We start from the raw sequence: 14,754 nt of genomic DNA, 5'->3' as shown, positions 1-14,754 counted from the left end.
TATCAGGCAACTTAGTTTAATATTGTAGAAAGTGTATTAGATACAAATCATACGTGGCTAATACACATATACAAAAATGAAGCACAAAAGGCACGTTACGGTAAATGTGAGATGTCTCAAAGAACAAGAACAGACTAAGAGGTTTCAGTCAATTTAAGCAAAAATTAAAATTATAATGTCAGCATACACTGGTACAAAACTTTAAAACGTATCAAAGTAGAATGAGGATTGGATCCAGACCCCAATGTGCTTTGGTCGACCATTTATTTTTGTTTTTAACCAATTCTACCAACAATTTAGCCCTCGTCATGGCTATGCTTTCAGTAGCCACTAGATGGAGGACTGTTACCCTGTATCAATTAGATTTTGGTGGACTATTTGTCATCTTGTTAATAAATAGTTGCACCTAAAGGTTGAATTGAAAAAGTACTTTTCATGACAAAAATATGAACAATTAATGAAATGTTGATGTTTAACTGTATGATATTAACAATAAAAAATACATTTAGATTGACAGTTCCGAACCAACTGTCAGTTGTCTATGAGTCCTGTGTGGGTATGAACTGGTTTGTTTTGTTATAAAACCGTGGAAAATACCGGACTTTCAGAGTGGACTGCTGTCGCAGTTAAACTAATACACAGCAGAGAGAGAGGGGGGGGACTTTATGTTTTAAACTGTCAACTCTCTCTCTCTTCTCACAGTCAAGCCTCCGCTTCCCTCTATAAGTCTGAACACATCCATCAATCCTTCCCTCAATCCTCCTCCTTTGCATCCCCTGTCTGGCTTTGTCTCCTGCAGGTCAGGTGGTAGGTATTGTTGCCCCTGGACCAGCCAGTGGCTCACCCTCTCTCACTTCCACATCACCTTGTCCATCTCTGAGAGACAGGAAACAAAGAGACAGGAAGCAGAGAGACAGGATGAGAAGAGAGACAGAGCTGTTATGAAACAACATGATATCTCAACCCAAACCATTTAAAGTAACCAAAACCACTTAAACAAACCCCCAAAAAGTGTGTGTGTGTTACTACCTTTGTCCAGGTCAATGACTTTAGGCAGAGTGAGAGTGGATATCTGGGCCTTCTCTTTCAGAAGATTGTTCTTGTACTCTAAGACACAGAGAAAAAGGTCAGACACGCCCAGACAGAACGACAGACCAACAGACACACTAGACAAAGCAGACACTCACTAACCCAGGATAGTGTCCTCCTGGTTGGTTGTCTTCACCTCAGAGACCTCCATCTCAAACTCGTTGGAGGTTTTGGGACTTCTGTTGGACCTTCAACAGAGGGGAGAATATAAGAGGATGTTTGTGGGGTCATTAATGCATGTATCCATGTCAGCATATAGTTGTTTGTGTGTCAGTGTGTGACAGTGTGTGTGTGTTGTACCTTTCTGATGTCTGTGGATAAAACTCCATGTCTGAAAGGCAGTATTACAGGTCAGCATTCATCCATTCAGTCGTGCATGCATTGTCAATTCATAGTCTGAGTCATGGTCATACAAAGCCAAGCTTAGACCTCTGCTTGTGTGTCGGCGATTGATGAGGATGATGATGAGGATGACGAAGGCCAGGAGAAGGAGAGTAGTCAGGACGTAGCCCAGCGGCAGCAGGAAGTGATGTCGCTGGTCAGGCAGGATGACATTGATGACTCTGTTGGGGTCTAAGAAGGAGAAACATATTACCAGTTAGGGTTATTCATCCATCATCCCATCCTTCCTTCCTTCCTTCCTTCCTTCCTTTCCTCCTGACCAGTGTAAAGGTGTATGAGTAAGAGGTAAGTGTGTGTGTGTGTGTGTGTGTTTGAGGCAGATAAAGAAATCAAAGATGTCATCTGATGTCAACTGGTCTCTATGTAGTCTGTGGAAGTTATCTTTCTTGAAAAAATCAATGCTCTTTGTCATCGTGCTCTCTCGTGTGATCATGTTGTGTTGTCATCGTTCTCTGTGTATGACTATGTGTATGTACAGTGTGTGTTTGAGTTATTAGGTCAAGTTCCTTCTAGATGTTTTGCCTTGCTGTCATACCACAACATTTTGCCAAACAAACATTTTGAGTTTTTCACAACTCCGCACAACAATCAGGAAACTACCAGTAGCCGTGAGCTGTTATGCTGACAGGTGAGAAGTGGAGCCATTGGGCGGTTTGTTTCCTTCTGACTCATTATAAATGAGCAAGGCTAGAGGCAGCTGTGCAGCTTTGAGCCAGCGTGTTAGAGCCAAGATGAGTTCCAGACCTGAAGTCATGCTGTGATTTACTTTTCCTGGCAGTAAAACAGAGAGAGTGGGCTGGGGGGAGGGGGAGGGAAGAGGGGAATAAAGGAAGGACAGTGATAGGAGTGGAGGGAGAGCAGCTGAAGGAGAGGGGAGCTTTAAACTGTTTATTCTGTAGGCAGACTCACACCGTTTTCACAATGTAACACACAAAGCAAGCATGAATACCATTAACATAATACAACCTAAAAGGTTCTGCACAGAACTTCATGGCAGCTTGTGTTTGTCTTTATTCTGCAGTGTGTGTGTCTAAAGTTGGATCGCTTCCACAACAACACTATGCAAAGGACCTAAAGGGTGGGAGGGGTGACCTACATCTTTCACTTTCCGTGTTTCAGCCACCTCCTTTCTTCCTTCATCTCTCTCTCTCTCTCTCTCTCTCTCTCTCTCTCTCTCTCTCTCTCTCTCTCTCTCTGTCTCTCTCTCTCTCTGTCTCTCTCTCTCTCTGTCTCTCTCTGTCTCTGTCTCTCCAGCTGTTGTACAGATGAAGCATGAAGCAAACTTCCTGCCTGTCCATTAACGACTGGATTATTTCTTTATTTTAGAAAACGAGAGAATGAGACGACGAAAACAAGATAAAAAATGACACTGGGGGACAGCTTTGGGGATAAGAGAGAGAAGAAAGAAACAACCTAAGAAAGCGTATGGTAGGATATGACCAAAACTGAGATCTTCAAAGACGAAGAGGAGAAAACCAGAAATGGAGAAAGAGAGAGAGACAGAGACAGAAAGGGGGGAGGGCGAAAAAATGCTGTAACTCCTTCAGAATGTCCTGTCTGGGCCAAAAGCAACAGCCGAGCAGACAGAGCTAGATCAGAGGGCAGCAAGCTACCAGGGCACTACAGCAGACAGAAACACTACAGGAGACAGAAACACTACAGCAGACAGAAACACTACAGCAGACAGAAACAATACAGCAGGCAGAAACACTACAGCAGACAGAAACACTACAGCAGACAGAAACACTACAGCAGACAGACCCACTACAGCAGACAAAAACACTACAGCAGGCAGAAACACTACAGCAGACAAAACACTAGAGCACTACTACTACTACACACAAACACTAACAGAGACTTGCCCCCAATCTCAGACATTGCTCATACATCCTAAATGATTTAGCCAAATTCACCTATTAGTAGCTTTGAAACCGCACCAACCAACTACTCTTTCTTTCTTTCTTTCTTTCTTTCTTAAATAGACTGTGTGTGTTTCTCATTCTATAAGAAGCTTGCCCTGGCCTGGCAGACTGTACTACAAGCCTGATGCCTACCCATCGCTCCGTGTGTGTTTCTCCACCCCTTCTCTACACAGGCACGACGAGAGAAACAGATGATGAAAGGAAGTCAACTAGGAATGGGAGTTAAAAGTAGTGAGAGTGGACGGGAGACAAAGTGAGACATACAGGAGGCAAGGGAGGTCTGTGGAGAACAGACTGAGTCAGTGAAGACAAAACCAGATCCTCAGAGTGGCTTTAGACAGTTCAACAACATCCAGAACACACGCACACAAACATGTGCATGTACACATACACTAACACATTCCTTCACCCTCTCCATTTTCCCATCTGTAGGATTTCATGGGATTCTACAGGATGGTAAAGAAGGGGGAGGGGGGGCTGAGGAGGTTTAGTGTTGGTTGTGAGGAGGGTGGTGCTTGGTTGAGGTTTGGATGGGTGGGGGGGGGGGGGCGGAGAGTGGTTTAGGGGTCTGGCGCCGGACAAGCTGACAAGGCAGTAAGAACTGCTCATAAAACACAGAATCCTCTAACAAAAACTTGCAGCCCCCCACCTCTTGCCTCCCCCCCCCCCCCTCCTCCACTCCCCTCTGCAGGGAGAAAGTTGTGTCCGTCCTTCATGTTTGAGGACAGGGGTTGAGAAGGAATAAGGGAGACACAAGGCGATGGAGCAGCTGGAGGTCTCTGCTGCAACACAACACACTCTCACATCCTGTCATCCCAACACTATGGTTTGCACTGTGAAAGTGTTGTGAACTGAGGGTGGTATATATTATATATATGGCATATATTTGTAAATGTGTGTGTGTCTGTTTCAGACCTCACCTTTATCTTCGTTGGGCAGTGCTCTGGGTGGTCGGGTGGGCTGGGGCTGAGGCTGGGGCTGAGGCTGGGGCTGGGGCTGAGGCTGGGGCTGGGGCTGGGGCTGGGGCTGGGCTGGTCCGACAGTCAGCTGAAACTCTCGTCTCTCGTGAAGACCACAGTAGTGGTGGTGGAGGTGGCAGGAATACACCCCCTGGTCTGACGGCTGGACATCACACACACACACACATACACACACACACACACACACACGCACACAGTCAGACACAATATTCAATACCCCAGCTGTGGTAATTTGAGCAGTATGGATGACAAAATATCCTCAGCGTACAGTATTAAACTATTGAAACTGCCTTTCAAAGGGACCCACACAGACAGACCTGTAGATCAGATATAGCCAGAGAGAAGTCTCCCTGTGAGAAGGCCAAGGAGCTGATGTTCATCTTCCTCTGGAGGAAGAGGGGTCCGTAGCTGCGCTGCTCCCCCGAGGCGTACAGGTCCACCAGGCGGTCAGCGCGGTCGTGACGCACCCCCGGGGGCTGCCGGTCCCAGTGGACCACCTGACCCAGCAGGAAGACGCAGGAGAGGGGGGGGGGACCAGTCACACTCACAGAGGGATGGGGTCACCTAGCGCTAGTGTTTATAGAGCCTTCAGTTTCTTAAATGAAGAGAAACGTGTGTGCAGTGCTGTATAGACACATAGTAACAGACACACATAGTAACAGACACATGTTAACAAACGCACACGGTAACAGACACACATAGTAACAGACACCCATGTTAACACACACACAGTAACAGACACCCATGTTAACACACACACAGTAACAGACACACATAGTAACAGGCACACATGTTAACACACACACATGATAACAGACACACATGATAACAGACACACACAGTAACAGACACACACACCTGCTGCTCCTCCTCACTGCCCCCCTCCGTCCAGACGCTCTTTCTGTTGACACAGGGCAGCATCACTGTGCTGCCTAGCAGGACTACATAGACCGCCTTGTGACCATCCCAGAACCTCTGCTCCTTACGACCTGGAACACAGTGACAGAGGGGGTTAGGACCACATGACCACACAACCACCATGACCACACGTTAGGACCACATAACCATCACTATGACCACAGGTGGTTAGTACCACATAACCACACAGCCACCGTGACCATAGGTTAGGACCACATAACCACACAGCCACCGTGACCATAGGTTAGGACCACATAACCACACAGCCATCGTGACCATAGGTTAGGACCACATAACCACATAGTCACCATGACTACAGGTTAGAATCACAGCATAAATGGACATGGTTAGGACAACAACATGTTCACAACCATCCCTTTGACCACAGACAGAGAGAGCTGGTGCAGAGTTCACAGGGACAGAGGTGACCAGGAGTGTATGAGGTGGAGGTACTCACGAGACTTGGTAACGTTGAGTTGTATCCTGACTGTGTCATACAGGTGACAGTAGTGATGATGCAGATTACAGGAGTACAAACCCCTGTCAGTCATCGCCACATCTACAGACACACACACACAAACACACACAGTAAGCACACGCTTATCCAACACTGTGCATTGTAAGCAGCATGACATAGTGGTCACAGCCCATGAGTGGGACATTTACCGTCTCACCTCTGATGACCAAGGAGAAGTTGCCGTTGCTGAAAGCTGATTGGCTGAGGCTGACCCTGCCCTGGTTGTAGGAGTTGTAGATGCGCTGGTCTCCAGCTGAGAACATGTCTGCCACCCTCTCCATGGCGTAGTCTGGCCCAGCTCGATACAGGTCCCAGTGGACCACCCTCTGCCTGTCCCTCAGCCTGTCCCTGGTCCACACCATCCTCCCACTCACACACTGCAGTACCACCCTGGAACCAGCAGGGGCGCTCACGTTGTAGCCCGCCACCACCACACTACTGCTGCCGTCTGACTGGGCCAGGACTGAGACAGAGACGGGGAGAGAGACAGAGAGGGAGACAGACAGAGAGAGACAGAGAGAGAGACAGAGAGAGAGAGAGAGAGAGAGAGAGAGAGAGAGAGAGAGAGAGAGAGAGAGAGAGAGACAGAGAGAGAGAGAGAGACAGGAGGGAATATAGATTGAGAGACAGACAGAAAGAAAAGAAGGATTTGGGAGTCATGTACTGAATATTTGCACACCACTTATTGTCAGGCCAGACATGAATGACAATGCATTTCAACACACATACACAACACACAACACACAACACACAGCTGTAGAATTGGGAGAATTCTCACCGGCAGGGATGAAAAAGGCAGCTGGAACTGTAAAAGAAACATGAAACACAATCATTTACCCAGACACGAACATACACACACACAGGGATACAACACTGACGTTTCAGACACATCAATAGATCCAAACAGGTCTCCTCATGTCATAGTGACCCCCCTGACTCCACAGGACTCTTGACTAATGAAACACACCAGCAACATGCTGCTGTTTTACTGCTCCTACAAGCTCCACCATCTGGAACACTGTGGGGCATCATCATCACAATGAGGCCCCTTACAGGCATTCCAGGAGGTCTATTTCCTCTTTGCTGCGTTGATTCTGTAGATCTGAGGAGTGGAGTAACCACTCTCCAGCTCCTTGGATCAGAGATATGACAAACCTCTACCCTGATTAGGACTGTGACTCCACGAGGAGATCAGCTCTAATTGGACAACATCCATGAACCAAAACTAATGTTGCAGAGGATGTTCCAGTTGAATGAGGACATTGATCCTTATCTCTGTCCAAATGGTCCATCTGCCCTGAGGCCAGCCAGCCCAGTCTGGACTGACTCTGCTCCCCCTCATCCCATCCTGACTCTCCTGTAACACCTGCAACAGGCCATCTCTCTGGGTCTGTCTGGCCTGGACGGTCTGGGAGACACGGGGAAGAAAGAAAGAGAGAAAAAACTAGGAGAAAGAGAGAGCGAGAGCGAGGGAGCGAGAAAAAGTGAGAGAGCGAGAGAGACAGAGGAGCTGGAGGATACATGTCTAGGATAAACCTTGTCACCTTTTATGCATATTTCCAACATAGGTACACATTTAGAAAATTACTCCATATATTAACTAATGTGGTTTAACGTTTCTCATTTTAAACATGCAGTTTTGCGACCCACAACAGCCCAATAAAATGCCCACACATGACCTATAGCCAATGTACTCACACAAAACACGTTGTTTGCGGAGCAAAAAGCCAAAACAACAGTTTTTCATCAGTATTAGGAAAAGTTACTCACTTTGAACCCAGAGAAGACAATGGGCAATCAGCTCCGCCAGACTCTTCATATCGAAGCGCGGCGCAGTTTCCCCGGAGAGCGAAAAGTTAAATACGGTCGCTCATCAATTGTCTATTTGTCAGCCAGCGACAACAGTGGAAGACACTATTGTTTGTTGTTTGATGAACCACATTAAATGCAACTAAACCGATTTGCAACGGAAAATGAACAAAAGTTTTCTACCGTCTACTTCTTCTCCCGAAGTCCACCCCCGGTAGGCTACTATAGGCCTACCCCAACTCCAGCCCATTGCTCCCCTAACTCACCCTCTCCCCCTCCTGTTTGTGTTCCGGTGAATTAGACCTATTTACACGTTTTCTCTCTGAAAAATGTAGTTTACTTAATCTGATTGTCATGGTTCCATGCCTTTGTCCAGACAGGACATCTAAAGACACATGATTTTTTTCATAATTTTCATTAAATATTGGGTGTTTTGTAGCCTAACCCTGTCCTAATAAATGAATGTGAAAACCACACTGTGGGGTCTAACATTTCGTTCAAGCACGTCATCAGATGGACACATTTCCTCTCCCACACCCAGAGTAGTTATAGTCAAAATATTCAATTCATTATATAGCCCTATTTATGGCACTTTGTTACTCAAAAACGAGTTGTAGCTCAGGTCAATGAGGCCCACCTGCCATACTGTATATAGTACATAGACAACTGTGTACCCATAGCCTACTGTTTACAATAACTTAGGTCTTTTCTTTCACAAATGTAGATGTAGAAACACACATTATCTTGCTTTCTTATCTCCTTTTTACTTTAACTCTCACTGTAGTTTACTCATGACAATTTTCTCTTATGTATAATAATCATGCAATCCCAATATTTTCCCATTACTGAAACTCAGGGCAATAGTGCCCTCTACAGGGTTTGACCCAAACCTGCGATTACAACATGTGGGCCACATTGTGTATAGACCTAGTTTTATGTGCTGGTCTGTATCCTGTGAAACCAGCATTTGTCTGTTTCCATAGGTTATGACAGTCTTCATATGTATAACTACCCAGTTGTTACTGTTTGCCTGTATTCTCAGGTCAACTGGTTCAGGATTAGGTCAAATGACACAAGTGTTTCCTCTGACACTGCCAGAAAATAAGGCATTTCATGGGGGTTAAGGTACAGACATGTTTGTATATTTGTAAATATTATTTATATGTTTGTATTAGTTTATTAGCCTGATTTACTTTTATGAAAACATATTACTAACCAGGTACATTTACATTTACATTTACATTTAGTCATTTAGCAGACGCTCTTATCCAGAGCGACTTACAGTAAGTACAGGGACATTCCCCCGAGGCAAGTAGGGTGAAGTGCCTTGCCCAAGGACACAACGTCATGTGGCACAGCCGGGAATCGAACTGGCGACCTTCTGATTACTAGCCCGACTCCCTCACCGTTTAGCCACCTGACTCCCGGTATGGGGTTTTAGATCAAGAGTAGGCTAAATAAGGGTAGTGAAAACATGCTATTCTGTTTTATGAAACATTCATAATTAGGTATGATTGACCTATAATGCAAAAAAATAAATAATGAGTGTAAAATGATGATGTGTGTGTGAGTGTTTAAGGTGAGCAGAGCCGTGTCATCTCAGAGTTGTAGTGACCCTGTAGGCTCAGTAGAGGGTGCTAAATCCTTCTGCTTGCATCCTGTGCCCCAGCCACTCTTGTCTTTTCTTGTGGGATCAGAACCACACCACCCGACAACAAATGACAGAAGAAGGAAAAACTCCACATCAAATATCTCATTGGTTGGGTGAATACAGAAGTGAAATTAAAGTCTTGGTACTTTCCCGGCCACATGGAGGAAATACTGAATGGAAAACAATAACAAAAAAACGGTGATTTTCAATAACAGTAAAGGCCGTTCCCATCCCATCCGTCATTTCATATACCGAGCCTTATTTCAATCCAGGTCTCTTTCGAGATTAATAAAAAAAACAACTATGTTCATACTACTGGGTAGTGTATGCAGAGTGGAAACACAACCATAATACAACAAAGAGGCAGACTTTGATGATGTGATGTCTGAAGTGAACAAGGAGTGAGGGTATAGTTCAGTTATACCCATTCCCCTTGCACACATTCACACTCAAACACCTTCAGAACATACACACAAAAACATATATGCCTGCTCTTTCCCTCTGTAATGCAAAATGTATCCAGTACTACACACAATATGGATTAGAGTCTAGCAGCGCCACTACTTTCTCTTTGATGCTAGCCTCATCAGTTCATCTTGCTTGTAATGCCTTCATGGTGTTGGACTGAGGGTTAAACAGTCCCAACAATGTTTCACTTCCACTTCTTTGCATGCAGTAGTATCATGTCTTCAATTATTATTGGGTGGTGGCATTTTACTGAGTTGGCAAGCAGTCCCTCCTGTTGTGAACGTTATTTTCAGTTGACTGTCAGCGATGCTGGGGGATCATTTGACCCCGAGTCGTGTGTAATCTTTTAAAGGTCTTGACATGGCCTCTGTAGGGTTCATGGACGCTATACTTAACACACACTGATACAATGTGTAGAACACATGCATTTGTCATCTTCTTGTAATGACTGTTAATGCTAAATAGTAGATGCTACATAGCTATTGTACTGCTCAGACTCTAAGACCCTGCCATGGAAAACCCTTACACCTCTCAGCTTGCAATGTTAGAATCATGGCTTACCTAGCAACAGAAACAAATCCTTTCATTGGCTGTGTGGTTAGGCTACTGACGTGAAAGTATAGTTGTGGGACTTTCCAGAGCTCATGTAGCAGAGGTGGTTTGAGGTAAACACCCTGCTCTCCCTAGCAGGTCTGACTGGCCCTGAGATGAGGGCAGGAATGAGGAACAGGACAGACCACAGAGCAGCACAGGGAACAGAAACATGCTGCCTAGACTGACTGCCATCATACTGGACCTGCATGGATTAAAATGGAGAATGGCTTAGGAAAGGCTGGAACACATAATGATACTGTATTTTACTTAATGAACTGCACATTGTCACTGGGAGACATTTTAACCTATTAGTTAAGATTAAACATTTGTAAATGTTTGTTTGTATTCTAAAATCATTCAACATTTTAGGAATTTGTCAAGCTACTTCAGTCAAATCACTATATGCTATGATGCATGTAGTATGAGTGATGATCCCTTAATAATAAAGAAAGTTATAGTAATAGTCAGTCCATATGTTTGTTCAAAGTAATGCTGGTGGAGGGGGATTTTTCTAGATATTATTTTTCTAGGAGGTTCAGTGCACTATACTGTACCTGCACCATCATTGTGAGGATTATTGTTACTTATGCATATGACAGTATTCAGCTGGTGGTGGAGGCTAACTGAAGCAGTTGGAAGCAGGCCCATAACTGCACATAGAGACACAAAGTCTGATCATGTAGCTGTCTGACCTGACCATAGGATGAGGTATCTACTATTAAGGATGTGAATCTGAGTCTACCAGTCAGCTGCTTGCTCTGTATGTTGTTCTCATCTCTCTGGGTGATGCTCTTCCTTGAGTCATGTTTGTGCCCACCAGTATTCAGCCCCTGTGTGTGTCATTCCCAGATGTACCAAGTGGTCGTCGCTCTGCTGCCTCCCAGCAGCTGATTCCAGGTCAGCTGCAGCTCCAGCAGCTGATTCCAGGTCAGCTGCAGCTCCAGCTCCAGCAGCTGATTCCAGGTCAGCTGCAGCTCCAGCAGCTGATTCCAGGTCAGCTGCAGCTCCAGCAGCTTCTCTCTCTGTGCTGGTGCTGCTGGGCTCCTCTGGTCATCCTGCTTGTCATGCCTTGGCTTCATGGTGTTGGGGTTTGTTACAGAATGAAACAACATCATTAATGTATCACTTACACTTCTTTGTAGTTTGTCATTAAGTTGTGGTTTTTAACCATGTTGTCACTTACTTCATAAAGGTCTCTGGGGAGGATGTGTAGTTTAATGGTCTATGGTATGAAAATGATCTTTTATTGACAGTATCAATAATGATGTGGTGGTATTTTATGCTTGATACTGTATGTGTAGGATTACCTTTGATGGCCTGATATGACCTCTTTGCATCCATGTTCCAAGTTAGGGTGCTTTCCCGGCCACATGGACGAAAAACTGAATGGAAAAATAATAATAAAAAACGGTGATTTCTTTAACAGTAAAGGCCGTTTCCATCCAGTTATTTCATATTCTGAGCCTTAATTCAATCCAGGTCTCTTTTGAGATAAATGCAAAAAAACTACAGACTACAACTATGTTCACACTACTGGGTAGTTTATGCAGAGCAGAACCATGACCATAATACAACATACGGACAGACTTTGATGTTGTGATCTCTGAGGTAGATAAGTAGAGAGGGTATAGTTAGGTTATACCCATACACAAAACACACAGGCTCACATTCACACTCAAACACCTTCAGAACATACACACAAAAACGTATATTCCTCCTCTTTCCCTCTCTTTCCCTCTGTAATGCAACATGTATCCAGTACAACACAAAATATGGATTAGAGTCTGGCAGCTCCACTACTTTCTCTTTGATGCTAGCCTCATCAGTTCATCTTGTTTGTCATGCCTTCATGGTGTTGGACTGAGAGTAAAACAGTCCCAACAATGTTTCACTTCCACTTCTTTGCATGCAGTAGTATCATGTCTTCAATTATTATTGGGTGGTGGCATTTTACTGAGTTGGCAAGCAGTCGCTCCTGTTGTGAATGTTATTTTCAGTTGACTGTCAGCGATGCTGGGGGATCATTTGACCCCGAGTCGTGTGTAATCTTTTGAAGGTCTTGACATGGCCTCTGTAGGGTTCATGGACGCTATACTTAACACACACTGATACAATGTGTAGAACACATGCATTTGTCATCTTCTTGTAATGACTGTTAATGCTAAATAGTAGATGCTACATAGCTATTGTACTGCTCAGACTCTAAGACCCTGCCATGGTAAACCCTTACACCTCTCAGCTTGCAATGTTAGAATCATAGCTTACCTAGCAACAGAAACAAATCCTTTCATTGGCTGTGTGGTTAGGCTACTGAAGTGAAAGTATAGTTGTGGGACTTTCCAGAGCTCATGTAGCAGAGGTGGTTTGAGGTAAACACCCTGCTCTCCCTAGCAGGTCTGACTGGCCCTGAGATGAGGGCAGGAATGAGGAACAGGACAGACCACAGAGCAGCACAGGGAACAGAAACATGCTGCCTAGACTGACTGCCATCATACTGGACATGCATGGATTGAAATATAGAATGGGTTGAAATACACAATACTGTATTTTACTCAATGAAATGCACATTGTCAATGGGAGACATTTTAATTTAGGAGTTAAGATTTAATGTTTGTAAAGTTTGTATTCTAAAATCATTCAACATTTTTGGAATTTGTCAGACTACTTGTGTGAAATAAAAGACTATTTTCTATGATGCAGGTATGTAGGATGATCCCATAAATGATCCCCTCCCTCCCTCCCTGTGCTTGCTGCTGTTCTGCTCGCCCCGTTTTCTGCGGGCCGTGCCCCGTGGGTTCCCGCCCCCTGCCTTGCCTGCCTCCCCCTGCCCCGGCTTCGGCTCTCGCCCTCGCTGTCCTCTCTGCCCCGTTCACGGCATTCCTCGCCTTCTTGGTGCCCCCCTGCCCCGCACCTGCCTCTGCGTGCACTGTCCCGGCCCCGCCTGCTCCGGGCCATGCCGCCCCTGACCGTGTCCTGTGCTTTTCTCCTTGCAGATGGCTCCGCTCCGGCTGACTCCCCCCCCCCCCCCCCCCCCCCCCCTGGCTGCTGCTCCAGATGGCCCCCCGTCCCCTGCTCCGCTGCGCCTGGCTCCGCCCGCCCCGCGGCCCTACACCTCGAGCCTCCAGGCGCTGCCTTCGGGTTGGACCGTCGCTGGCCTGCAGCGCCTCCTCTGGGCTCGGGATCCGTTTCGGGCCAGGCTGTTCTCCCTCTGCTTCGGGGAGTCCGGGGGCCGGCGTACCTCCCCGCTCCCGCCCGTACTGCCCCTTTACTGCTGCCCCACGGGTTCCTGCACCCTGCTCGCCCGTCTCTCTCCCTGCCCCGGCTTCGGCTCCCGCCCTCGCTGACCTTCCCGCCCTGTTTCCGGGCCACGCGTCCGTGTCCTGTGCTTTTTCCTCTGTAGGTGGCTCCCTCCTGATGCCCCCCCGCCCTGGCTGCTGCCCTTTTCCCGTCGGGTCCCTGCCCGCTCCTGCTTCCGCCTTCACGCTGGCCACGGCGCCTGTCCCCGCCCGCTTTTACCTCCTGGCCCTTCCCTGTGTCTCCCTCCGTCTGGGCTGCTATCCTCATGGGCGGCTTCCTGCCTCTTGCCTAGCCCGTGCCCCCTGTTCTCCTGCCCCGGCTACTACCCTCGCCGACCTTCCTGCCATTGCGGTGTTCGTCGCCTCCTGGGGTGCTCCGACCCCGGCCCTGTTCTTGCCCCTGCTCGCTCCGGTCTGACCCTGCCCCCTCAGGGCTGTACCCCTCTAACCTTGCCCTGTGCCTCCTTCCTGCAGGTAGCTCCGGGCAGCCCACCCGCTCCGGCCGCTGCCGTTCCCGTCGGCACCCTGCCTGCTCCCGCCTCCCGCCCCGCCCTGCCTCTTCCGCTGCCAGGTGCTGGGCTGTGCCTGGCGGATTGCTGTCTCGCCCCCGGCCCCTGTTCCCCTGGTTTGGCTCTTGCCCTTGTTGACCTTCCTGCCCTGTTCGCAGTGTTCGCTCCTCACCGCCCTGCGCCTGGCCTTGCCCCGCCCTGCCGCCTGGCCCTGCCGCCTTGCCCTGTTTGCTCTGGACTGGCCCTGCCTCCTCCGGGCTGCGCCCCTCTGCCCTTGCCCTGTGCCTTCCCTCCTGCAGGTGGCTCCGTTCCGGCCATCCTGCCCACCCCGGCTGCTGCCTTTCCTGTCGGGGCCCTGTCGCCCCTGCCTTCGCGCTGCCAGCGACGCCTCCCGCTATCCGCTACGTGGCCCCCTCTACCCCGTGTCTGCCTCCCTCCGGGCGGCCGTCCCCCAGGGTGGTTAAGTAGTCCTGGCTGTCCTTCTCCTCCCATCCCGGGTTGCTGCCCCCCGCACCGTTGCTGTGCCCCGTGGCCCTGTCCTCCTCGGGTTTCGCTGTCCTCTCCGCCCCCGCTTTCCTTCCCGTCCGGCCCTGGGGTGT

General features: G+C 47.7%; 1 protein-coding gene across 1 annotated transcript; it reads right to left on the bottom strand.

The window, feature by feature from the left end:
• Positions 1-7,912, bottom strand: LOC124470891 (matrix remodeling-associated protein 8-like). Its single transcript, XM_047025079.1, has 12 exons — positions 7,599-7,912; positions 6,607-6,633; positions 5,986-6,291; positions 5,769-5,870; positions 5,252-5,382; positions 4,711-4,890; positions 4,334-4,535; positions 1,519-1,662; positions 1,390-1,420; positions 1,192-1,277; positions 1,030-1,107; positions 1-876 (listed from the first exon to the last, which is right to left on the bottom strand). The coding sequence occupies exons 1-12, from the start codon at positions 7,645-7,647 to the stop codon at positions 851-853; spliced, it is 1,362 nt and encodes a 453-aa protein (XP_046881035.1). The 5' UTR covers positions 7,648-7,912; the 3' UTR covers positions 1-850.
• Positions 7,913-14,754: the final 6,842 nt, after the last annotated feature.

The sequence above is a fragment of the Hypomesus transpacificus genome, chromosome 9 (genome assembly GCF_021917145.1).
Source record: "Hypomesus transpacificus isolate Combined female chromosome 9, fHypTra1, whole genome shotgun sequence".
Classification (NCBI taxonomy): domain Eukaryota; kingdom Metazoa; phylum Chordata; class Actinopteri; order Osmeriformes; family Osmeridae; genus Hypomesus; species Hypomesus transpacificus.
This window is presented reverse-complemented; position numbering and strand designations above follow the sequence as displayed.

What these genes read in the sequence shown, in the direction of transcription:
- LOC124470891 (XM_047025079.1), bottom strand. Translation starts at nt 7,647, where the DNA reads ATGAAGAGTCTGGCGGAGCTGATTGCCCATTGTCTTCTCTGGGTTCAA. An exon ending in CTTCTCCTTGGTCATCAGAG is followed by an intron (nt 5,871 to 5,985) that starts GTGAGACGGTAA and finishes GTGTGTCTGTAG; the next exon opens with ATGTGGCGATGACTGACAGG. An exon ending in TATCCACAGACATCAGAAAG is followed by an intron (nt 1,278 to 1,389) that starts GTACAACACACA and finishes CCTCTGTTGAAG; the next exon opens with GTCCAACAGAAGTCCCAAAA.